Source organism: Gorilla gorilla, chromosome 19, assembly GCF_029281585.2.
Source record: "Gorilla gorilla gorilla isolate KB3781 chromosome 19, NHGRI_mGorGor1-v2.1_pri, whole genome shotgun sequence".
NCBI lineage: Eukaryota > Metazoa > Chordata > Mammalia > Primates > Hominidae > Gorilla > Gorilla gorilla.
Window position 1 is genome coordinate 16,893,419 of NC_073243.2, and position 24,668 is coordinate 16,918,086.

At 52.2% G+C, this 24,668-nt stretch overlaps 2 protein-coding genes across 7 annotated transcripts in view; one reads left to right on the top strand and one right to left on the bottom strand.

Annotated features, from left to right (window-relative positions):
* The first annotated feature begins 277 nt into the window (after window positions 1–277).
* On the top strand, window positions 278–15,028 carry SERPINF1 (serpin family F member 1). Of its 2 annotated transcripts, XM_004058238.4 has the most exons (8): window positions 278–515; window positions 5,259–5,350; window positions 7,234–7,432; window positions 8,478–8,633; window positions 9,329–9,532; window positions 12,506–12,648; window positions 13,995–14,205; window positions 14,650–15,028. In XM_004058238.4, the coding sequence occupies exons 2-8, from the start codon at window positions 5,267–5,269 to the stop codon at window positions 14,907–14,909; spliced, it is 1,257 nt and encodes a 418-aa protein (XP_004058286.4). In that variant the 5' UTR covers window positions 278–515; window positions 5,259–5,266; the 3' UTR covers window positions 14,910–15,028. The 2 variants fall into 2 exon arrangements, with proteins under 2 accessions (XP_004058286.4, XP_063556569.1); XM_063700499.1 differs by lacking the exons at window positions 278–515; window positions 5,259–5,350; window positions 7,234–7,432 and adding an exon at window positions 7,959–8,186 and having other exon boundaries at window positions 8,283–8,633.
* Window positions 15,029–15,353: 325 nt separating this feature from the next.
* Window positions 15,354–24,668, bottom strand: part of SMYD4 (SET and MYND domain containing 4) — a 50,234-nt gene continuing 40,919 nt past the window's right edge. For 2 of the 5 annotated variants that reach the window (XM_019013310.4, XM_055367124.2), the window contains 5 exons: window positions 24,320–24,483; window positions 21,841–21,976; window positions 20,875–20,991; window positions 20,550–20,673; window positions 15,354–18,936 (listed from right to left, as the gene is read on the bottom strand). In XM_019013310.4, coding sequence (XP_018868855.3) covers window positions 18,783–18,936; window positions 20,550–20,673; window positions 20,875–20,991; window positions 21,841–21,976; window positions 24,320–24,483 — 695 coding nt within the window. In that variant the 3' untranslated portion in view covers window positions 15,354–18,782. Of the gene's footprint in view, window positions 18,937–20,549; window positions 20,674–20,873; window positions 20,992–21,840; window positions 21,977–22,069; window positions 22,090–24,319; window positions 24,484–24,668 lie in introns of those variants that run through there. The other 3 variants (XM_063700496.1, XM_063700497.1, XM_063700498.1) reach the window with 3 other exon arrangements.

Here is a 24,668-nt window from a genome sequence, read left to right on the forward strand (position 1 = left end):
CCGTGTTGGCCAGGCTGGTCTCGAACTCCTGACCTCAGGTGATCCCCCTGCCTCGGTCTCCCAAAGTGCTGGGATAACAAGCGTGAGCCACTGCGCCCAGCTTTGTTTGCATTTTTAGGTGAGACGGGGTTTCACCACGTTGGCCAGGCTGGTCTTGAACTCCTGACCTCAGGTGATGCACCTGCCTCAGTCTCCCAAAGTGCTGGATTACAGGCGTTAGCCCCTGCGCCCGGCCCCTGAAGGAAAATCTAAAGGAAGAGGAAGGTGTGCAAATGTGTGCGCCTTGGGCGTAATGGATGGTGGTGCAGCAGTGGGTTAAAGTTAACACGAGACAGTGATGCAATCACAGAATCCAAATTGAGTGCAGGTCGCTTTAAGAAAGGAGTAGCTGTAATCTGAAGCCTGCTGGACGCTGGATTAGAAGGCAGCAAAAAAAGCTCTGTGCTGGCTGGAGCCCCGTCAGTGTGCAGGCTTAGAGGGACTAGGCTGGGTGTGGAGCTGCAGCGTATCCACAGGTAAAGCAGCTCCCTGGCTGCTCTGATGCCAGGGATGACGGGAGAGGCTCCCCTGGGCTGGGGGGACAGGGGAGAGGCAGGGGCACTCCAGGGAGCAGAAAAGAGGGGTGCAAGGGAGAGGAAATGCGGAGACAGCAGCCCCTGCAATTTGGGCACAAAGGTGAGTGGATGAGAGAGGGCAGAGGGAGCTGGGGGGACAAGGCCGAAGGCCAGGACCCAGTGATCCCCAAATCCCACTGCACCGACGGAAGAGGCTGGAAAGGCTTTTGAATGAAGTGAGTGGGAAACAGCGGAGGGGCGGTCGTGGGGAGGAAAGGGGAGCTAAGCTGCCGGGTCGGGTCTGAGCAGCACCCCAGGACTGGAGCTTGAGGCAAGGAGGCTCACGGGAGCTGCTTCCACCAAAGGCAGTCAGGAAGGCGGCCACCCTGCAGCCCAGCCCTGGCCCCTGCTCCCTCGGCTCCCTGCTACTTTTTCAAAATCAGCTGGTGCTGACTGTTAAGACAATTTCCCAGCATCACCAAACTGCTGGCTGAGGGCTGGGATGGAGGACAGCTGGGTCCTTCTAGCCAGCCCCCACCCACTCTCTTTGGCTACATGAGTCAAGGCTGGGAGACCAATGAGGTTGTGGCCTCTGGCAAACAATGACCACTATTTAGGCCGGCAGGTTTATAGGGCATGGGGGCCCAGCTGCCAGTGCTGGAGACAAGGGCCGTCCGAGATGCACCCTTTCTGCTGCCTGCCAAGCCACCGGGAGGGGTAGGTCTCAGCAGGATTCCCAGAAACCCCGCCCCTGTCCAGCCTAGGCCCCCCACCCGGCGTTAGCTAACCCGACATTAGCCCCCAGGTTCCGTGGGGTTGGGGGGCAGGGAGTCCTATTCTTGGGGCTGCTGCTTCTGGGGTGTGGGGAAGTGCAACTCCACGGCACCCTGGGCTGACTCATTCAGCTTCTAAAGCTTCAGGAAACATTGTTTGGGGCTGGGTCACCATGGGTGGGCCAGAGAGGACCCCTCAATCCCCTCCAGAGAGCCAGGGGAGGGGGAGGTGCCACACTGCCATGTGGCTGAAGGCTGTGCGGTTCTGGGAAGAGGGGAGGTGGCGGTGGAGGGTGTTTGTCTCCTAACTGGGCTTAATCTGAAACACATGTATTGGCTTGAGTTGATCCGCCTAACGTGGAGGCAAGATCACAAAAGTTTCTGTGTTTCTTGATGTGGGCAATTGTCAGAAAATAAGGCCTGACCTTGGCCCAGCAGGGAGGGTATCTACCTCTCCCTGAGCCCTCCCCCGCCTGCTAGGACGAGAGCGGGGCTTGGATACTGCCCTTTGGACAGGATGGCATCATTGTCTGTGGCTGCAGCCAGCCAGCGGTCGCCTGCTCAGCCCATGAGCAACCACTGTGGACAGGGTATTGCGTGTGTGCTGAGGGGCGTCCATGCAGACCCCCACGCTTGCCCTTTCACTGCCCTTGTAGGGTTTTCAATCATCTCTCCTCTTCTCTTATCCAGATGGCTTGAAGTGGAGGATTCAGACTTGCCGTTAATACTCCGGGTCCCTGTGTCTAGCTCAGGGCCACCTTTGGACCCATGTCCCTTCCCTGCCAGGCTCCCTCACCTCACCTCAGCCTACCCACATTGTGACAATCATCTACCACCGGATCTGGGGTTTGGGCTTAGATTCTGTAGGGACCGAGACTAAAGTCGCTCCTTCAAGTCCATTTGAATTGTGACTTTAGTTTCCTTAAATACTATGCCAGGATAATGGCCAGGGATGGTGGCTCACGCCTGTACTCCCGGCACTTTGGGATGCTGGTGGATCACCTGAGATCAGGATTCGAGACCAGCCTGGCCAACATGGTGAAACCCCATCTCTACTAAAACATAAAAATTAACCAGGTGTGGTGGCGGGCACCTGTAATCCCAGCTACTCAGGAGACTGAGGCAGGAGAATTGCTTGAACCCGGGAGGTGGAAGTTGCACTGAGCTGAGATCGTGCCACTGCACTTTAGCCTGGGCGACAAGAGTGAAACTCTGTCTCAAAAACAAAAAAAACTATGCCGGGATGAGCCTGTCTCCTCCCTTAATTTCTTACTTGGGCCAGAGGAACTAGAACTAACAACTCCTCTTGTCGCCTTGCCTCCTGTGTACCTCACTGAATTTTTGGTCTCTAATAAACCAGTCTGCAGAGGCTCAGGGGAGGCAGGCTCCTGGCAGCTGGGTGGGGCTGGCCCCAGCCGGGTGGAGACCAGCTGTAGGCCTGGATGGTGGTGAGGCCTCTGTCTTGCGCTGCAGAAAGCTTTTCCTGTTGTCTACACGGAAGTTTTCTCCCTGCACGTCAGGGCAGCCACGTGCAAGAGTAGCTGGCTGGGAACGCGGAGGTCTGCGGCTCCAGGCAGGGTTTAGAAAGAAAACCAGGCTGCTTCCTGCTGCCCGTCCTGCCTTAAGCTGAGTAAACTCAAAGGCAATCTTCTTTCATGCCTCACGATATTGTCCAGTGGATTATCTGATTTAATTTGAAGGACGAGAGCCAACAATCACACAAAGTACTCGCAAATTTTCTGATCCACTTTGTTCTGGGAAGTCAAAAGTGCGTGTGCTGTGTGGGTGGATGTTTGTGTAGATAAACGGATAATGAAGGATGATGTGTGGGGGCCAGGGCAGGGGAGACAACGCTGTTCAGATTCTACATATTTTTTCCTTTTTTTTGAGATGGAGTCTTGCTCTGTCGCCCAGCCTGGAGTGCAGTGGTGCGATCTCAGCTCACTGCAACCTCCACCTCCTGGATTCAAGTGATTCTCCTGCCTTAGCCTCCCAAGTAGCTGGGATTACAGGCATGCGCCACCACGCCCAGCTAATTTTTGTATTTTTAGTAGAGATGGGGTTTCTCCATGTTGGCCAGGATGGTCTCAAACTCCTGACCTCAGGTGATCTACCCGCCTCGGCCTCTCAAAGTGCTGGGATTACAGGTGTGAGCCACTGCGCCTGGCCTTTTTTTTTTTTTGAGATGGAGTTTTCACTCTTGTTGCCCAGGCTGGAGTGCAGTGGTGCGATCTTGGCTCACTGCAACCTTCACCTCCCAAGTTCAAGCAATTCTCCAGCCTTAGCCCTCCAAGTAGCTGGGACTACAGGTGTGTGCCACCATGCCTGGCTAATTTATTTTATTTTATTTATTTATTTATTTATTTTTGAGACTAAGTCTTGCTCTGTTGCCCAGGCTGGAGTGCAGTGGCATAATCGGCTCGCTGCAACCTCTGCCTCCCGGGTTCAAGTGATTCTTCTGCCTCAGCCTCCTGAGTAACTGGGATTACAGGGGCCTGCCACCACGCCTGGCTACTTTTTGTATTTTTAGTATAGATGGGGTTTCACCATGTTGGCCAGGCTGGTCTTGAACTCCTGACCTCAGGCTATCCGCCTGCCTCAGCCTCCCAAAGGGCTGGGATTACAGGCGTGAGCCACTGTGCTCGGTAGTCGTTTTATTTTAATAGTAGGTTATTTTATTTCCATTTTACAAGAGAAAAAATGGTGATTTAAAGAGCTACTAAGACACAGACAGCACTGAGACCATGTGTGATGGCATGTGCCTGCAGTCCCAGCTACTCAAGAGGCTGAGGCAGGAGGATCACATGAGGTCAGGAGTTCCAGGCTGCGGAGTGCTATGGTTGTGTAGTGAATAGCCACTACACTCCAGCCTGGGCACCACAGCAAGATCTTGTCTCCCCAAAAAAAAAAAAAAAAAAAAGACACAGAATTGAAATGTGAACCCAGGCTCTCTGACCCTAGGCCCTGCACTCCTAACCATGGGAGGAAGAGCTCTTGAAAGGGAACTGTGGGAGAAGGGAATGAGCTGCCTTGTGAGGCCACAGAAATCCAAAGACAGCTTGAGAATTTGGAGGGATAGCAGGTGCCGGACTGGGTGCCTCTATGCTTGGTATCCGGTGATTCCATGGAGGAGACCTGGGTTCTGCCCCATTCTCCTGGGAGGGGTTGCCCAAAGTCTTATCACCGGAGTGGGTCAGCTGCCTCCAGGACAAAGCCTTAGCATATACTTGTGCTGGGCCATACTCCATGTGGAGAAGCCCTGCTGGGGCTGGGGCCCCACTGCTCTGGATCTTTAAAAGCTATTGGTTCAGGGGCCAGGTGTAATGGCTCATGCCTATAACCCTAGCACTTTGGGAGGCTGAAGCGGGTGGATAGCCTGAGGTCAGGAGTTCGAGACAAGCCTGATGAACGTGGTGAAACCCCATCGCTATTAAAATACAAAAAATTAGCCGGGCATGGTGGCAGGTGCCTGTAATTCCAGCTACTTGGGAGGTTGAGGCGGGAGAATCGCTTGAACCCAGGAGGCGGAGGTTGCAGTGAGCCAAGATCGCTCCACTGTACTCCAGCCTGGGCGACAGAGCCAGACTCTGTTTCAAAAAATAAAATATAAATAAATAAATAAATAAATAAAAGCTTTAGGCTTAAAGGAGGGTCCCCTGACGCAGACAGTGGAACAAAAGCACAAGCTTATGGTATGACTGTGGGCCCTGAGGCAGGGGGAGGGCGGGAGAACCTTGCTGGGAGGGATGGGCCATCAAGCTGAGGGTCAACTTCTGGGGGCCTGGAGGGGTGAGGGGTGGTCGCTGCAGGGGGTGGGGGAAAGTGACTACCCTGCCCAACCCCTGGGTCCTGGCTGGGGTGGCCAGGAAGGGGTAGCGGGGCAGTGCAGTGTCGGGGGAGAGCGGCTTGCTGCCTTGTTCTTTTCTTGCAGGCCCCGGGATGCAGGCCCTGGTGCTACTCCTCTGCATTGGAGCCCTCCTTGGGCACAGCGGCTGCCAGAACCCTGCCAGCCCCCCGGAGGAGGTCAGTAGGCGGGCGGGGAGGGCGTGGTCAGCATTCCCAGCCCCTCCTTGGCAGGCAGCACGGGAAACAGGACAGGGAACCCAGACCCAGGTTCCAGGCCAGGCTTGGGCCTTTATTTCTCTAGGGCTGGAGTTTCTCCAGCAGCAAAACAGAGAGAAAATGTCTTGCCTTGCCTTTCAGGGGATGGAGTAGGGACAAGAATAAGATCCCAAAAGAGTAAAAATCTGAAGCACTTTTAACAAGTCCAGGGCAATTCTCCTGCCTCAGCTTCCCAAGCAGCTGGGATTACAGGCATGCACCACCAAGCCCGGCTCATTTTGTATTTTTAGTAGAGACGGGGTTTCTCCATGTTGGTCAGGCTGGTCTCGAACTCCCAACCTCAAGTGATTCTCCTGCCTCGGCCTCCCAAAGTGCTGGGATGACAGGTGTGAGCCACCGCACCTGGCCAGGATCTTTTCTCGTTACCTTGTCTTCCTAGTGGGGGCTCCACTGAGCAGATCATGTTCCCGGACATTTGTTCGGATACTGACCAGGCTGTGGCAGGGAGTGAGGGTATGGAGTGACCTCTCTCCTGCCCAGAAAGGGCGCAGCTGGGTTCCCAAGGCAGATACAGGCACATGGAGGGAAGCCTGGGCCATATGAGTGTTATGGGGTGAGTGTTGGCGGTGGCCCACCCTTGAGGGACAAGAGCAGCTGGGCATCTTGGCGAGAGCCCTGGACTTTCGTGAGGTCAGAGTATGAATTCTGCGTCTCCCTCCTAGCTTTGTGACCCTAGACAACCCTTACCTCAGTCTTTGCTTCCTTGCCTATGAAATGGGATAAAAACACCCATTCTACAGGGCCACGTGGCCACTCATTTATTTCTCATCTACCAAACACCTACTTGACAGGTGCTGGCAATGGGCAGAAATAAAAAAGACTCAGTTCTGCCGGGCACGGTGGCTCATGCCTGTAATCCCAGCAGTGTGGGAGGCGGAGCAGGAGGATCCCTTGAATCCAGGAGTTTGAGACCAGCATGGGCAACATAGTGAGACCCCCGTCTCTACAAAAAAGCAAAAATTACCAGGCGTGGTGGCAAGTGCTTGTGGTACTACCTACTTGGGAAGCTGAGGTGGGAGGCTCACTTGAGCCCAGGAGATTAAGACTGCAGTGAGGGGCCGGGCGCGGTGGCTCACTCCTGTAATCCCAGCACTTTGGGAGGCCGAGGTGGGTGGATCATGAGGTCAGGAGATCAAGACCATCCTGGCGAACACGGTGAAACCCCGTCTCTACTAAAAATACAAAAAATTAGCCGGGTGTGGTGGGGGGCGCCTGTAGTCCCAGCTACTCGGGAGGCTGAGGCAGGAGAATGGCGTGAACCCGGGAGGCGGAGCTTGCAGTGAGCGGAGATCACGCCACTGCACTCCAGCCTGGGCGACAGAGCGAGACTCCGTCTCAAAAAAAAAAAAAAAAAGTGGGTCATAGGTTTCAGCTTATAGGTCACAAGTGTTTAAACCTGGCCATGAGGCCAGGCGCAGTGGCACATGCCTGTAATCCCAGCCAATTGGGAGGCTAAGGCAGGAAAATCGCTTGAACCGGGGAGGTGGAGGTTGCAGTGAGCTGAGATCGCGCCACTGAACTCTAGCCTGGGTGACACAGTAAGACTCTGTCTCAAATAAAAAAAAACAGCTAATCTCTCTTCTGCGCTGTCTCTCCGCAGAGAGCTCATGCGTGATCAGGGAGTAAAACTCATTCCCGTTTTAGGCCAAACACAGAAAAATTAGGAAGGACAGCCCCAAGGGGCCAGAACCACCACCCTACACAAAGCCATGAGGAGACAGTCAGTCCCTGTGCATCTCTGCGAGTCCCTGAACTCAAACCCAAGACTTCCTGTCTCCTGCCAGGGCTCCCCAGACCCCGACAGCACAGGGGCGCTGGTGGAGGAGGAGGATCCTTTCTTCAAAGTCCCCGTGAACAAGCTGGCAGCGGCTGTCTCCAACTTCGGCTATGACCTGTACCGGGTGCGATCCAGCATGAGCCCCACGACCAACGTGCTCCTGTCTCCTCTCAGTGTGGCCACAGCCCTCTCGGCCCTCTCGCTGGGTGAGTGCTCAGATGCAGGAAGCCCCAGGCAGACCTGGAGAGGCCCCCTGTGGCCTCTGCGTAAACGTGGCTGAGTTTATTGACATTTCAGCTCAGGGAGGGGTGAAGTAGCACCAGGGGCCTGGCCTGGGGGTCCCAGCTGTGTAAGCAGGAGCTCAGGGGCTGCACACACACGATTCCCCAGCTCCTCGGCCTGGGGGGCCCCAGCAGTGCAGGCGGGAGCTCAGGGGCTGCACACACACAATTCCCCAGCTCCCCGAAAGGGGCTGGGCACCACTGACATGGCGCTTGGCCTCAGGGTTCGCTTATTGACACAGTGACTTCAAGGCACATTCTTGCATTCCTTAACCAAGCCGGTGCTAGCCTAGGTTCCTGTGATGTAACTGCAAACAAGCAGGTGTGGGCTTGCCCTGACCGAGGACACAGCTGGGTTCACAGGGGAACTAATACCAGCTCACTACAGAATAGTCTTTTTTTTTTCTTTCTTTCTTTCTGAGACGGAGTCTCGCTCTGTCGCCCAGGCTGGAGTGCAGTGGTGCGATCTCGGCTCACTGCAACCTCTGCCTCCCGGATTCAAGGAATTCTCCTGCCTCAGCCTCCAGAGTAGCTGGGATTACAGGCACCTGCCATCATGCCCAGCTAATTTTTGTATTTTTAGTAGAGACGGGGTTTCACCATGTTGCCTAGGCTGGTCTCAAACTCCCGGGCTCAAGCGATCCACCCGCCTTGGCCTCCCAAAGCGCTGGGATTACAGGTGTGAGCCACCGCGCCCCGCCAGAATAATCTTAAGGGCTATGATGGGAGAAGTACAGGGACTGGTACCTCTCACTCCCTCACTCCCACCTTCCAGGCCTGATGCCTTTAACCTACTTCAGGAAAATCTCTAAGGATGAAAATTCCTTGGCCACCTAGATTGTCTTGAAGATCAGCCTACTTGGGCTCTCAGCAGACAAAAAAGATGAGTATAGTGTCTGTGTTCTGGGAGGGGGCTTGATTTGGGGCCCTGGTGTGCAGTTATCAACGTCCACATCCTTGTCTCTGGCAGGAGCGGAGCAGCGAACAGAATCCATCATTCACCGGGCTCTCTACTATGACTTGATCAGCAGCCCAGACATCCACGGTACCTATAAGGAGCTCCTTGACATGGTCACTGCCCCCCAGAAGAACCTCAAGAGTGCCTCCCGGATCGTCTTTGAGAAGAGTGAGTCGCCTTTGCAGCCCAAGCTGCCTGAGGCATGTGGGCTCCATGCTGCAGGCTGGGGGGGTCTATTTTTTTTTTTTTTTTTTTTTTTGAGACGGAGTCTCACTCTGTCTCCCAGGCTGGAGTGCAGTGGAGCGATCTCGGCTCACTGCAACCTCCACCTCCCGGGTTCACACCATCCTCCTGCCTCAGCCTCCCGAGTAGCTGGGACTGCAGGCACCCGGCTAATCTTTTTTGTATTTTTAGCAGAGACGGGGTTTCACCGTGTTTGCCAGGATGGTCTTGATCTCCTGACCTGGTATTCTGCCCGCCTCGGCCTCCCAAAGTGCTGGGATGACAGGTGTGAGCCACCGCGCTCGGCCCGTTTCTAAACAATAGATCATGTGTCCTCAAGCCTGGCCTGGCACTGGTGTGGAGGAAGGGCCCGTGAGCCCAAAGAGGCTCAGAAAGAGGAAGTGGGCTGCAGGAGACGGTGGGAGGGGCAGGGAGGGCAGTGGCGCGATGTGGGGAATCTGCTGCCCCCCTGGCCAGTGCCTGGGGATGCCAGCAGAAGTCCTGGCAAGCCACAGGAAGATGCTGGCTGGGAAGTCAGGGCCTGCTGAGCGGTAAACCAGAACCCGAGCCTGGCAGGCTCTCAAAGACGGGATGCTTGTCGTTGAGTCTCATACGCTAACCTCTGCTCTGCCTCTTCTCAGAGCTGCGCATAAAATCCAGCTTTGTGGCACCTCTGGAAAAGTCATATGGGACCAGGCCCAGAGTCCTGACGGGCAACCCTCGCTTGGACCTGCAGGAGATCAACAACTGGGTGCAGGCGCAGATGAAAGGGAAGCTCGCCAGGTCCACAAAGGAAATTCCCGATGAGATCAGCATTCTCCTTCTTGGTGTGGCGCACTTCAAGGGTGAGCGCGTCTCCAATTCTTTTTCATTTACTTTACTGTATTTTAACTAATTAATTAATTCGATGGAGTCTTACTCTGTAGCCCTAACTGGAGTGCAGCAGTGCGATCTCAGCTCAATGCAACCTCCGCCTCCCAGATTCAAGCAATTCTTGTGCCTCAGCCTCCAGAGTAGCTGGGATTACAGGGATGTACCACCACTCCCGGCTAATTTTTTGTATTTAATAGAGATGGGGTTTCACCATGTTGGCCAGGCTGGTCTCGAACTCCTGAGCTCAGGTGGTCTGCCCGCCTCAGCCTCCCCAAGTGCTAGGATTACAAGCTTGAGCCACCACGCCCAGCCCTTTTTATTTTTAAATTAAGAGACAGGGTGTTGCCATGATGCCCAGGCTGGTCTCGAACTCCTGGGCTCAAGTAATCCTCCCACCTTGGCCTCCCAAAGTGCTGGGATTACAGGCATGAGCCACCGCACCCGGCCCTTTTACATTGATTTATTTTTTGAGACAGAGTCTTGCTCTGTCACCCAGGCTGGAGTGCAGTGGCGTGGTCTCGGCTCACTGCAAGCTCTGCCTTCCAGGTTCACACCATTCTCCTGCCTCAGCCTCCCGAGTAGCTGGGACTACAGGCGCCCGCCACTGAGCCCTACTAACTTTTTGTATTTTTAGTAGAGACGGGGTTTCACCGTGGTCTCGATCTCCTGACCTCGTGATCCACCTGCCTTGGCCTCCCAAAGTGCTGGGATTACAGGTGTGAGCCACCGCGCCTGGCCCTTTTACATTTATTTTTAAATTAAGAGACAGGGTGTCACTATGATGCTGAGGCTGGTCTTGAACTCCTGAGCTGAAGTGATCCTCCCACCTCGGCCTCCCAAAATGCTGGGATTACCATGTCCAACTTCCCACTTCTTGTTTGACCAAGGATGGATGGCAGACATCAGAGGGGGCTTGGAAAGGGAGGTGTCAAAGACCTTGCCCAGCATGGAGTCTGGAGCACAGCTGGGGGAGGATCTGTGAGCTGTGCTTGCCTGAAGCTTATCTGCTTGTCATCAAATCCAAGGCAAGGCGTGAATGTCTACAGAGTGAGAGAGTTGTGGAGACAGAAGAGCAGAGAGGGAGGAAGAATGAACACTGGGTCTGTTTGGGGCTTTCCCGGCTTTTGAATCAGACAAGATTTATTTATTTATTTAAGATGCAGTCTCATTCTGTTGCCCAGGCTGGAGTGCAGTGGTGCCATCTTGGCTCACTACAGCCTCCCCACCTCCCAGGTTCAAGTGCTTCTCCTGCCTCAGCCTCCCGAGTAGCTGGGATTACAGGCGCCCGCCACCACACCCAGCTAATTTTTGTATTTTCAGTAGAGATGGGGTTTCGCCATGCTGGCCAGGCTGTTCTCGAAAACTCCTGACCTCAGATGATCCACCCGCCTCGGCCTCCCACAGTGCTGGGATTACAGGCGTGAGCCACTGCGCTGGCCAAATCAGACAAGGTTTAAATCCCAGCTCTGCCTGTACTAGCTGAGGAACTCAGCACACATTTCATAACCTTTCTGGGCCTACGTCCTCACCTTTAACCTGAGGATAATACACCTACTTCATAGACACCTTTTTATGTTGTCTCCAAGTTTTCTAACAGCTCTAGTTCTGTACCCAAGACATGGCAGGTGGCCAACGACATCCTTCTAGGCTGTGGTGATGTGTTTGGAGCTTGTTCCACAGGCCTAGTGTGGGGCCAGCCCCGTTCAGATAAGGCCTTGTGGGGTGGCCTGGGGTAGGGGGAGGGGTTGGGCAAACTCTCCCTTAAAACGCTTTGTAACCATCTGAGGCACCAGCAAGAACGGCCCCCGAGTTTGGAGAAAATCCGAATGGCTTCCTACTTCAAGCACTGATCTCTAGTGAGTGAAGGAACAGCTCTGGGTCCAGGATATTATAGGTCACATTAAACTAAAGGGGCTCGGCCATCAGCTGGCTTCCAGAGTGTCCGCCAGTTACTTCACCTCTTTGGCTTCGGCCTGTTTTCAGCTACAAGAGGACGTAATCCAGAGGACCTCAGAGGTCCTTCCCAGCTCAGACCTTCTTTGACTATCTCCCAGAGACACTGCTGTAGGAGTGCACACCAGTTTACTTTTGTTTTTGAGACGGAGTTTCACTCTTTTTGCCTAGGCTGGAGCGCTGTGGTGTGATCTCAGCTCACTGCAACCTCTGGCTCCCAGGTTCAAGTGATTCTCCTGTCTCTGCCTCCGGAGTTGCTGGGATTACAGGCACCCACCATTGCGCCCGGCTAATTTTTGTATTTTTAGTAGAGACAGGGTTTCACCATGTTGGCCAGGCTGGTCTCAAACTCCTGACCTTAAGATGATCCACCCACCTTGGCCTCCCAAAGTGCTGAGATTACAGATGTGAGGCACCACACCCGGCCATTTTTGTATTTTTAGTAGAGACGGGGTTTTGCCATGTTGGCCACGCTGGTCTCAAACTCCTGACCTCAAGTGATCTGCCCACCTTGGCCTCCCGAAGTGCTGGGACTACAGGCGTGAGTCACCGTGCCTGGCCATTTTTGTATTTTTAGGACAGACAGCGTTTTGTCATGTTGGCCAGGCTGGTCTCAAACTCCTGACCTCAAGTGATCCACCCACCCCGGCCTCCCAATATGCTGGGATTCCAGGTGTGAGTCACCACGCCCAGCTACCACTTTACTTTTCCTGCAGGCTATCACAGAACGTGTACAATCTAGAGAGTCTAATCAATCAAATCAACGTCTTGCCATCGGAGTTTGCTGGTGAAGAGTACTCGGGGTCCTGGAAATAACTGTAGGCTCCAAGCCACACACACTGAGATAGGCCTATTCCCTGAGGCCTCATAGCCCCTGACAGCTAAGCTCCCTTGAGTCAGGCAATTTTAACAACGTGCTCTGGGGACACAGCATGGCGCCACTGTCTTTCTGGTCTCCTGGGGCTCAGACTATGTCATTCACTTCTTTCCAGGGCAGTGGGTAACAAAGTTTGACTCCAGAAAGACTTCCCTCGAGGATTTCCACTTGGATGAAGAGAGGACCGTGAGGGTCCCCATGATGTCGGACCCTAGGGCTGTTTTACGCTATGGCTTGGATTCAGATCTCAGCTGCAAGGTCTGTAGGGATAGGGGCAGGGTGGGGGGTGGGTGGAGGGAGAGGATAGAGAAGCAAAACAGGGTAGTGGGAATAAAATGACCTTTGAGATCCGACAGCTGTCTACATGTCGCCTGCTGTGTGACTTTGAGCGGGTTAATAACATCTCTGAGCTTTCCTCCTCTTAAGATGGGGCAGGGGATTGTTACCAACACTTACCCTCCCAGGGTTTGTTGTAAGGACGAATAAGGTAATAGGAAATGGGCCCTCAGATTGGGCACCCACATGTTTGTTCTCTTTCTTGAGACTCCTATTTCTAGAATTTAAAGCCAAACTTTGAAAAATAATGACAAACTCCAAATCGTTGGCATTTTTTTTTTTTTTTTTTTTTTTTTGAGACAGAGTCTTGCTCTGTCGGCCAGACTGAAGTGCAGTGGCATGATCTCGGCTCACCACAACCTCCGCCCCACTGGGTTAAAGCGATTCTCTTGCCTCAGCCTCCTGAGTAGCTGGGATTACAGGCGTGTGCCACCATGCCTGGCTAATTTTGTACAGGCGGGGTTTCTCCATGTTGGTCAGGCTGGTCTCGAACTCCCAAACTCAGGTGATCCGCCTGCCTCGGTCTCCCAAAACACAGGGATTCCAGGCATGAGCCACCACGCTCGGCCAATCGTTGGCATTCTAAGGCTTTCAGCGTACCTGACTTCTTTTAGTTCTAAGTCTGTAACTGTTAACTTTTCTTGGGCCATGGCTATCACACGGATCTCTCTGGGAATCTGACGACAGTGCCTCAAACCCGGGGGAGCACCACCAGGTGTGCACACACGTTTCTGTCAACGATTTCGGAGACTCTTGGGATCCCTGACACCATCTGTTCCATGGACCTTAGGTTAAGAGCCTCTGTTCAAAGGAGGCTTTTGCTCTTGGTGGGTGGATGGGGTGAAGTCTCCAAGCCCTCTTACGGCCCCTTCGGTATTCCTATCCCCGGTTCTCCCTGTCTTAGTCCAGTGCTCTCTATTTAACAAATGAGCAGTAGATGTTGGCCGATGGACTTTGGGAGAAAATAAAGACCTGAAATTCAATTCTAGCTCCTTAAACCACAGGAGAACATTCTTTCAGCAGACAACTTCAGTTGGTATTAGGCCAAGGTAAGAAAGGCCAACAGCATCCTTTCTGAAGAAACCTCAGGAGATGGCTCACTGCCAGAAAGCTATAACCTGGAAGGGGAATTGTTAAATAGATGAGGGGCTGGATGAAGGACGAGACCAGGGCCCCGCCACGGGAGAGGGAAGGCAGCTCCTGGCTGTGTCTGTCCCCGGCTTTTGGGCTCTGAAGGGACTAATCACGTGCTTTCTCACTTGTCTCAGATTGCCCAGCTGCCCTTGACCGGAAGCATGAGTATCATCTTCTTCCTGCCCCTGAAAGTCACCCAGAATTTGACCTTGATAGAGGAGAGCCTCACCTCCGAGTTCGTTCATGACATAGACCGAGAACTGAAGACCGTGCAGGCGGTCCTGACCGTCCCCAAGCTGAAGCTGAGTTACGAAGGCGAAGTCACCAAGCCCCTGCAGGAGATGAGTATGTCTGAAGACCCTTTCACTCTCGGTGGGTGGATGGGGTGGGGCAGGGTCTTTGGGCCTTCCACTGTGCTAAGCAGAACACAAGGGCTCCACGGGCTTGTAGGGGGGCCGTGGATGAGTCCTTAATCCTCATCGTGCCAGAAGGGAAGGCTGAACTGCCTTCTCTCATCAGACTCATTCCTCAGCCTCACGAGCAGACCTCCCTAACAGGCGCTCACCACACTGCCTCTCAAGACGAGTCCGTCTGACCTGTTTTCTCGTCTTGACCTAACTTGCTAAGTGCTCCTGGGCAAGTCACTCCACCCTCGGTCAGCTCCGACCTCTTCAGGCCTCAGAGAAAGTCAACAGTGCTGTGCCATCCCAGCTTACTTGCAATGGGATCCCTTGGTTGGGGTGTTGGGGAAGGCAGGGTTTTAACGGAAATCTCTCTCCATCTCTACAGAGCTGCAATCCTTGTTTGATTCACCAGACTTTAGCAAGATCACAGGCAAACCCATCAAGCTGACTCAGGTGGAACACCGGGCTGGCTTCGAGTGGAACGAGGATGGGGCGGGAACCACCCCCAGCCCAGGGCTGCAGCCTGCCCACCTCACCTTCCCGCTGGACTATCACCTTAACCAGCCTTTCATCTTCGTACTGAGGGACACAGACACGGGGGCCCTTCTCTTCATTGGCAAGATTCTGGACCCCAGGGGCATCTAATACCCCAGTTTAATATTCCAATACCCTAGAAGAAAACCTGAGGGACAGCAGATTCCACAGGACACAAAGGCTGCCCCTGTAAGGTTTCAATGCATACAATAAAAGAGCTTTATCCTTAACTTCTGTTACTTCGTTCCTCCTCCTATTTTGAGCTACGCTAAATATCATATGAAGAGAAACAGCTCTTTAGGAATTTGGTGGTCCTCTACTTCTAGTCTGGTTTTATCTAAACACTGCAGGAAGTCACCGTTTATAAGAACTCTTAGTGACCTGTGTTGGATAATGCACGGACAGCTTCTCTGCTCTGGGGGTGTTTCTGTACTAGGATCAGCGATCCTCCCAGGAGGCCATTTCCTGCCCCCATAATCAGGGAAGCATGCTCGTAAACAACATATGGACAGATAGGAGAGGCCATTTGTAACTTAAGGAAATGGACCCGATACGTAAAGATTCTGAACATATTCTTTGTAAGGAGGTATGCCTATTTTACAAAGTACAGCCGGGTGTGATGGCTCATGGCTATAATCCCAGCACTTTGGGAGGCCGAGGCGGGCGGATCACCTGAGGTCAGGAGTTTGAGACCAGCCTGACCAACATGGAGAAACCCCGTCTGTACTAAAAATACAAAATTAGCAGGGTGTGGTGGTGCATGCCTGTAATCCCAGCTACTCGGGAGGCTGACGCAGGAGAATCACTTGAACCCGGGAGGAGGAGGTTGCAGTGAGCCGAGATCACGCCATTGCACTCCAGTCTAGGCAATAAGAGCAAAACTCCGTCTCAAACAACAAAAAACCAAAGTATAACTGGGTTTTTTGAAGAACATGAAACATGGCCAGTGTCTGAAGTAGAATAACTACCGAACTCTCTGCAGGACTCAACTTTTTCTTACTAAACTTTTTCTTGAAAAAGCTCTACCAAAAAAAGTCACCAGCCACTCCCTTGTCACAGTTATTAGACAGGAGGAAAAATGATAATTCTACTGCCCTTCATTCTACAAATGTTTGAGTGCTAACTGTATTCCAGATTCTCACAAAGCTATTGCCAGGTATCTCTGGGGCTACTGATTTCCTGATCATAATGCAATGGCAACCAATGGGCACTTGGGCATGGTGAGGGTGGGCAAGCTTTCAAAAGCAGCATGGATCTAGCATTCTTTTCCACGAATGCACCTGAACTACTTGGTCACCAGTGGTAACACAGCAACCAGGGTTCCGACCTAGAGAATCCCGTAACCTTCTGACTGGAACAGGGTCTGGGCTGTCGCTACACATCCTGGTGGAAGGCAGCCATCATCCCTACCTTCTGCCTTCTGTCTCTTAAATCTGAACCACAAACAGCAACGTCCATACCCTCAGCATTGTTAGAATCCCCTGCAGCCTCCAGTTCTCATACTGTCTGTATTCTACTCGCCAGTTTGGAGAGGTCTGGTGGAGAAAAGGAGTCTCTTTTCAGGCTTGACAACAAATAGAACTCAGGGCCGGGCACGGTGGCTCACGCCTGTCATCCCAGCACTGTGGGAGGCCGAAGCGGGCGGATCACCTGAGGTCGGGAGCTCAAGACCAGCCTGGCCAACATGGAGAAATCCCGTCTTTACTAAAAATACAAAATTAGCCAGGCGTACTGGCGCATGCCTGTAATCCCAGCTTCTCAGGAGGCTGAGGCAGCAGAATCACTTGAACCTGGGAGGCAGAGGTTGCGGTGAGCCAAGACTGTGCCACTGTACTCCAGCCTTGGTGACAGAGGGAGATTCTGTCTTAAGAAAAAGAAAAGAAAAAAAAAAAGCGCCGGGCTCACGCCTGTAATCCCAGCACTTTGGGAGGCCAAATCACCTGAGGCCGGGAGTTTGATACCAACCTGACCAACATAGTGAAATCCCGTCTCTACTAAAAATACAAAATTAGCCAGGCGTGGTGGCGGGCGCCTGTAATCCCAGCTACTCGGGAGGCTGAAGCAGGAGAATAACTTGAACCCGGAAGGCAGAGGTTGCCGTAAGCCAAGATCGCGCCATTGCGCTCCAGCCTGGGCAACAAGAGTGAAACTCCATCTCAAAAAAAAAAACAAAAAAAACCCCCAACAACTCAGAAGGAGGGCATATGTGTTATAAAGTCTTTACTACAACTTTGATTTTATTAGTGGTTGGTTACTGACTCTGCCAAGAGTACAGAATGAAGGGCAGAGAGTAAGGACTGGAAAACTGGCAGGAAACACACTGACAGCCGTCATCCCTGGAGGAAACTGCTCAATAAAACGGCTCCATATTTACTTCTCTAGTCACAGTTCATACTCCACGATTTTAACAAAGGAGTCGAGGAAGCTAGATACTGTAAGTGGAACGGTGTGTCTCTGGAGGTAAGCAGGCTTGCTGATTTCTTGTTTTATAATTATTTTTTAATTACAATGTAACTACTAAGAGTTTCAGTTCCCACTGGAGTGGTGCGCACATCTCATTACTACTAAAACCACAGGAATGTTCCAGGGAAACAGACTATCATCATTGAGCGAGGCGGAATCCAGCCAAAACCCCAGGCTAACATCCAGATGCCTGCAGATCAGCTAAAATCCTTTTAAAGGACTTGGAATCTCCAGATATTAGTTTTAAGTCTTTTCTGGGAACTGGGAGTTTGTGTTGGAGGCCACTTAACTATTTCAAAAAATATTCACCAAAATAGGTGTCTCTCTGACTGCAACGGTTTCTGAGTCCTCCCCAGCCCTCATATCCTAGGCTTCGGACTGTTGGGAAAGTCTTATCTTCCTGACGAAAGCTCAGCAGCAACAGAACCTGTTATTTTTTTTGTTGAGGCAGGGTCTTACTCTGTCACCCAGGCTGGAGTGCAGTAGTGCGATCTTGGCTCACTGCAGCCTCAGCCTACCAGGCTCAGGTGACCCTATCTCAGCTTCTCAAGTAGGTGGGACTACAGGCATGTGCCACCATGCTTGGTGAATTAAAAAAATTTTTTTGTAGCGATACGGTCTCACTATATTGCCCAGGCTGGTTTTGAACTCCTGGGCTCAAGTGATCCTCCCACCTCAGCGTCTCAAAGTACTGGGATTACAGGCGTGAGCCTCCGCACCTGGCCAACTCACAGTACTGGGATTACAGGTGTGAGCCTCTACACTGGGCCTGCAGAACCTACACAGAATCCGCACCTGGTCTGTAGAACCCACACCCGACCCACAGAACCCACATCTGGCAGCAGAACCTCTTAATATTTTTTTTTTTTCTTTGAGACGGAGTCTGGCTCTGTCGCCCAGGCTGGAGTGCAGTGGTGCGATCTCGGCTCACTGCAAGCTCTTCCTCCCGGGTTCATGCCATTCTCCTGCCTCAACCTCCCAAGTAGCTGGGACTACAGGCGTCTGCCACCACGCCCGGCTAATTCTTTGTATTTTTAATAGAGACGGGGTTTCACCGTGTTAGCCAGGATGGTCTCGATCTCCTGACCTTGTGATCCGCCCGCCTCGGCCTCCCAAAGTGCTGGGATTACAGCTGTGAGCCACCGCACCCGGCCTCTTATTTTTTATTTTTTTGAGATGGAGTCTCACATTGTCACCTGGGCTGGAGTGCAGTGGAGCGATCTCGGCTCACCGCAACCTCCGCCTCCTGGGTTCAAGAGATTCTCCTGCCTCAGCCTCCCAAGTAGCTGGGATTACAGGCGCCCACCACCACGCCCGGCTAGTTTTTTGTATTTTTAGTAAAGATGGGGTTTCACCATGTTGGCCAGGCTGGTCTTGAACTCCTGACATCAGGTGATCCGCCCACCTTAGCCTCCCAAAGTGCTGGGATTACAGGCGTGAGCCACCACACCTGGCCAGCAAAACCTCTTTAACTTGTGTTCCATGGCCTCCTTTTCTGTGGGTCAAAATCCTCCTGGGACCCTACACTGCAGGCCCTACAGGGGTAGGTGGTAAGTCCAACAAACAGGATTTCATCTTCTGGAGCTCCTGGATTTCATCGTCCCATGGGCCACAGTGCAGCGACAGAACCTCCTCAGCTTTCTGTATTGTGCTCAGGGCTTCGGGTACTGCAAACCTGAGCCAAGGGAGGTAAGAGGAGTTAGTTCACTGATTCGTGAGGCAAATGTTAATTGAGGGCCTACTCACACACCGTGAAGAATGTAAGGTCATTTCTGTCATCAAGGATCCTACAATCTAGAACAGTAAGTAAGATACTGTCACAAACACGCTGCAAAACAAGAGTGTGAGAAAACAGTTATAAAAGACAGTACAGACGCCAGGATCCTGAGAACACGAGGCAAATCTCAAAGCTTTTTTTTTTTTTTTTGAGACAGAGTTTCACTCTTTTTGCCCAGGTAGTAGTGCCACCTCGGCTCACTGCAACCTCCGCCTCCCGGGTTCAAGTGATTGTCCTGCCTCAACCTCCTGGGCAGCTGGATTACAGGCGTGAGCCACCACAACCGGCCTCAAAGTTTTCATCTGGTATTTACCACAGGTTTACAAAGCAGTTTTCATTTTAGGGTAACCATCTTAGGGCTGACCTCTGACCTAACTCTGCAGCCCTTTTCTCTCTCTCTGACCAAACAGAATGTCTCTATGTCTTGGGTACCAGGCCCACTCAGCACAGCCTTAGGTTGAAGCTTTAAGCACTTTCTCATAGCCACATACACCAAGGGCAGCTTTACCAGGGTTGGAGGTTCCACCTGGAAATCCTGAAATTGGGCCCTAAATGGTCTCAGTAGCAAAAGTGGATTTGGCATCAGCTCATCAGCATGCTGTTCTTTCCTTTTAACCTTCAAAGTAGAACAGGGGATTTAAAACCAAAAACAAACAACAGCAGCAAAAAAGCAGGGTTTCTCGACCCTGACACTATTGACACTGTTGCTGGCTCCTTCTTTGCTGGGGCTGGTGGGGGCGGGGGGCGGGGGGGCACTGTCCTGTACCCGGGAGGATGATTAGCAGCACCTCTGGCCTCTTTCGAATAGATACCAGCAGCACCCGCCTTCCAAGTCATGACAATCCAAAATGTCTCCAGAGATCGCTTGAGCCCAGGAGTTGCAGGAAGCAGTGAGCTGTGACCGAGCCACTGTACTCCAGCCTGGGCAAGACAGCAAGACCCCTTCTCAAAAAAAAAAAAAAAAAGTCTCCAGGCAGTGCCACATGTTGTTTGGGGGTAAAATCAGCCCTGGTTCAAGCAAATGCTTTAAAAGAAAGAGGATGCGGAGTAGGGAGAAGGCAGAGAGCCTGGAGCTGAGAGTGCTGGGAATGAGACAGCCAAGGGGGCTGTGACGAACCAGAGAACAACCAGAAGGAGTGCTATACTGGAGGGTGGGTGGGGCTGCCTGGCCAAGTTCTCTCTGGGAAACTCACTTGAGATCTAAAAGCTTTCCCCATATCTCCCAGGAGGAAATTCTTTTTTTTTTTTTTGAGATGGAGTCTCGCTCCGTCGCCCAGGCTACAGTGCAGTGGCGCGATCTTGGCTCACTGCAAGCTCCGCCTCCCAGGAGGAAATTCTAAAGCATTATGTTTGTTAGCAAAACAGAAGGCAAAGATCTCTCCTAAAGAGGAAATAAAGAAGTTTCAACATGCTTTTAAAAACACCATAGAAAAAAAGTAATACCCAGAAGAGCCTAGGAAAGGAACAGTGTGTGCCCAGTGAAGTGCCTGTGAAGTGGGAAAGGGACTCACCCATTGAAAAAGATCTGGGCCAATTTGAAGAGCTCATGGCCCATTTCAACACTGGACGGCCCGTGGCGAACCTCCACCACGCAGAGACTCCTCTGTAGATGGGTGGCTGACTTTTGCCAGTCTCCTGTGAGAAGAGAAAAATCTTGTTCCAGAAAAGAACCACTGTCAACTGCGGATGCATATTTTCAGGGGGAGGAAATGGAATGAGAAGGGGAGCAGCCTCAGTTTACAGAGCGGGGGGTAACCAGGCAGACAAGGCCAGGGCCACGGCGAAGCGCCCACAGCAGACTGTTCCTGATGCAGAATGTGAAGGCTCATGCTGTACCTAAGGCAGCACAGGCCCGGGCCAGGCCATCCGCGATCTCTCCCACCACGGCGTGCTCTGCCCACAGGAAGCTCTCGGCATCACGCTGGCACCCCGACAGCCGCTGAACGGCTCGCTCTGTCAATGCAGAGGAAAGACATCTCACTATAGACAGAAGCCCAGTCCTAGGAATGAGAATCCAGGTCTCAAATCCTCTGAATCAGCTGGGCTGAATGTGGAAATTCCCCCTGGCCTCCCTGGGTTGTCACCAACGCACAATGTCTGTTCCAATAAAGCTGCTGTTTTCTTCTGTTTTCTCTGTCAGTGGAGAAAGGCACTAGGGGAGGCCTCCCCACATTTACACTGTATTTTCAACATTAACTTCCCAACTCGACCAACTCTACCTTCCACGTACGGCCATGATTTCTCTTGACCCTGAAATCTAAGCTAAAGGTCAACTTTCATAAAGCAGGGTAAATAAAAATCCCATGACGTCAAGCTCTAAGGCAGGGTTTTCAAGGGCAATGGGGAGCTCCGCAAGTCTCTGACAAAAGGAAGACACTCCTATCAGCTGGGCCCACGCCCCACTGCTCTCTAGCAGAGACTAGCTCTGAGGAGGGAAGAACCGCCCTTCTAGGAAGTTACATCACTAGGCCCTGGAATTAAAATAAATGAGACTCAACTTCTGGAACTGCACACAGCTCACGGATGTCAGCGATGACCTGTTAGTTGGCAGGGGTACTTCAACTTAGCAATCAGATGCAGAAGTAAACAACAGCCGAAATCACCTGGCCCCTTTTCAAGGGCCCCACAGTAACAAAGCTGGTCAGGGTTTGGACTCACTGGCCTATATAGCCATCTTGTGGCTGGCATGGGGATAATTACATCCAATTCTCCCATCAGTACTGAGCATCCCTGAGTCCAAAACGGTATCAGAACAAATAAAAGGGAAGGGGCTGGAGGACCAAAGCAGAGAGCCAGTCTCACCTAGTTCACCATCTCTGAGAAGCTTCTGGGCCACTCTGACCTGCTGCTGAAGGTCCTGTAACCGAGAGACCAGGTGGTCCCTGCTGACAGCAGATTCTGCACAAGATCTGCTGCCACAGCGCAGCACGTCATCTCCCTGCGGAAGTCAGTTTTCTCTTTATTCCAATGCCAGGGTCGGTTATCAACACCGCCTGTGCTTACATTACAGGACTGCTCCATAGTTTCTTACCTCATGGGGGAAAGAGACTCCTGTAACAATACATCGTGACGAAAGTCTGAGTGAATTTGGTTTGATGGCGGCAATGGCGGCAATCCTAATAAAGTGTATCAGCAGTAGCTGATCCCACCTGAGATTTCACTTTTGGAACAGAACTGGTACAGTGCACAATTTCTTTCCACTTCTATAGCCCCTCTCGTCACTTTTTGGGGCCAGGACTTTAGATGACAAACATTTCTTTTTTTTTGAGACGGAGTCTCGCTCTGTCGCCCAGGCTGGAGTGCAGCGGTGCAATCTCGGCTCACTCCAAGCTCCGCCTCCCGGGTTCACGCCATTCTCCTGCCTCAGCCTCCCGAGTAGCTGGGACTACAGGTGCCCACCACCACGCCCGGCTAAATTTTTGTGTGTGTTTTTTTTTTGTATTTTTAGTAGAGACGGGATTTCACCGTGTTAGCCAGGATGGTCTCGATCTCCTGACCTCATGATCCGCCTGCCTCAGCCTCTCAAAGTGCTGGGATTACAGGCGTGAGCCACCGTGCCCGGCCTTGATGACAAACATTTCTAGTAGTTATGAAAAAGTCCTCAAAAAACCAATAGAAGGCCAGGTGCGGTGGCTCACGCCTGTAATCCCAGCACTTTGGGAGGGCGAGGCGGGTGGATTGTGAGGTCAGGAGATCGAGACCATCCTGGCTAACACGGTGAGACCCCATCTCTACTAAAAATACAAAAAATTAGCCGGGCGTGGTGGTGGCGGGTGCCTGTAGTCCCACCTACTCGGGAGGCTGAGGCAGGAGAATGGCGTGAACCCGGGAGGTGGAGCTTGCAGTGAGCCGAGATTGCACCACTGCACTCCAGCCTGGGTGACATGAGAGAGACTCCGTCTCACAAAAAAAAAAGAAAACCAATAGAAAGGCTGGGCGTGGTGGCTCACGCCTATAATCCCAGCGCTTTGGGTGGTTGAGGCAGGTGGGTCGCTTGAGGCCAGGAGATCGAGACCAGCCTGGCCAACATGGAGAACATGGCCAACTCGTCTCTACTAAAAATACAAAGATTAGCTGGGCGTGGTGGTGCATGCCTGTAATCCCAGCTACTGGGGAGGCTGAGGCAGGAGAATTGCTTGAGTCTGGGAGGTTGAGGCTGTGGTAAGCAGAGATCGTGCCACTGCACTCACTTCAGCCTGGGTGATAGGGCAAGACCCCATATCAAAAAAAAAAAAAAAAAAAAAAGAAAAAAGAAAAAAAAACTAATAGAAAAAGGTGCTAGGTGTGATCGTCCTACATTTGACCTTGGGTCTGCAAGTTTAGCTTTCTAACACAACCAGCTCTGCCTTTCACTCATGACTCCCCTAAGAAGAATATGGCACCTGTGGCAGAGGGGAAACCTCCGAGGTGGACATCTGCTGTGTTTCAAAGGCCGATATCTATTTTCTCATTTGGCAACAGCAACCCAACCCAGTTTCTCATGAGGATCCCTCTCACCCTCAGTGCCATGGCCCTTGCCCTACAGCTGAGGGTGTGGCATGTGGCTCACATATGGCTCCTTCCTCTGGCCCAAATGGCTGGAGGAAAACTATGTCTAATTTTCCTCCAGCCACAGTTCCCAGGTCAATGAAACACAGTAACATCTCTGCCCAGGCTGCTGTTTGAGTGGCATGTGCTCTTATCCTCCTTGGCAGGAGATCCGCAGGCTGGGCTGCTGGCAGCCATCCTGTATCGTAAGAGGGAAGTCTGTCTGAGGATGGGCTAACACAGAGAAAATGAAGCTGAGAGGGGTGGACAGAAAGCCCCTGGATCAAGCTGTATCTTAAGCAGCCTTATCCTGGAATTTTTCTCATAACATTTTTTTTGGCAGAGACAGGGTCTTGCTATGTTGCCCAGGCTGGTCTTGAACCCCTGGCCTCCAAGTGATCTCTCCACCTCAGCCTCCCAAAGTGCTGGGGTAATAGGCATGTGTCACTGTGCCCAGCCTATCCTGGGACTTTTCAATGACTGACTTGAGCAAATAAATTCCCAGTCTCCCCCAAATCCCAAACCAGTTCAGATGGGATCTTCTGTCCTTTACAAGGGAAACATTACTAAACTGAACCTTTCCCTGTGGTTTCTCTGGAGGGGAACCAGTGTATGGGGATGACTGGCTAAAATGGAGGTGATATTACTGGTCTCAGCACTTACAAGTCCCTGATGGCTTCCTCCTAAACACTGATCACCCTTGGGCTGGAAAATGACCTCCAGGAAAAGTGGAGGAGACAGAAGAGAGAATTACCTGCATGGGCGCTCCGCAACTGTTGCAACAGAATGCTTCCCACCTGGGCCCTGCAGCCATCCTGTGTGCCTCAGTTTGACAAGCTGGACAGGCGCAGTCAAAGAAATACTGAGACCTCAGCTTCTGCTGCCTTTCGGCAACCCCCATCCGGCTCTTGTGAGGCCCTGGAGGGAGATCACCCTCAGCCAATATTGAAAGCAAGAGAGAGTCAAACACTACTTAAAAACCTTCAGCTTAGCAGAGGGTCTGGACAATTACCTATCATGTGACAGCTAACCTTTACTCAAATATTTGTGGAACTGGATACTAAAATAAGCTTCCAAGTTGCTGAGACAGGAAGAAAGAGAAG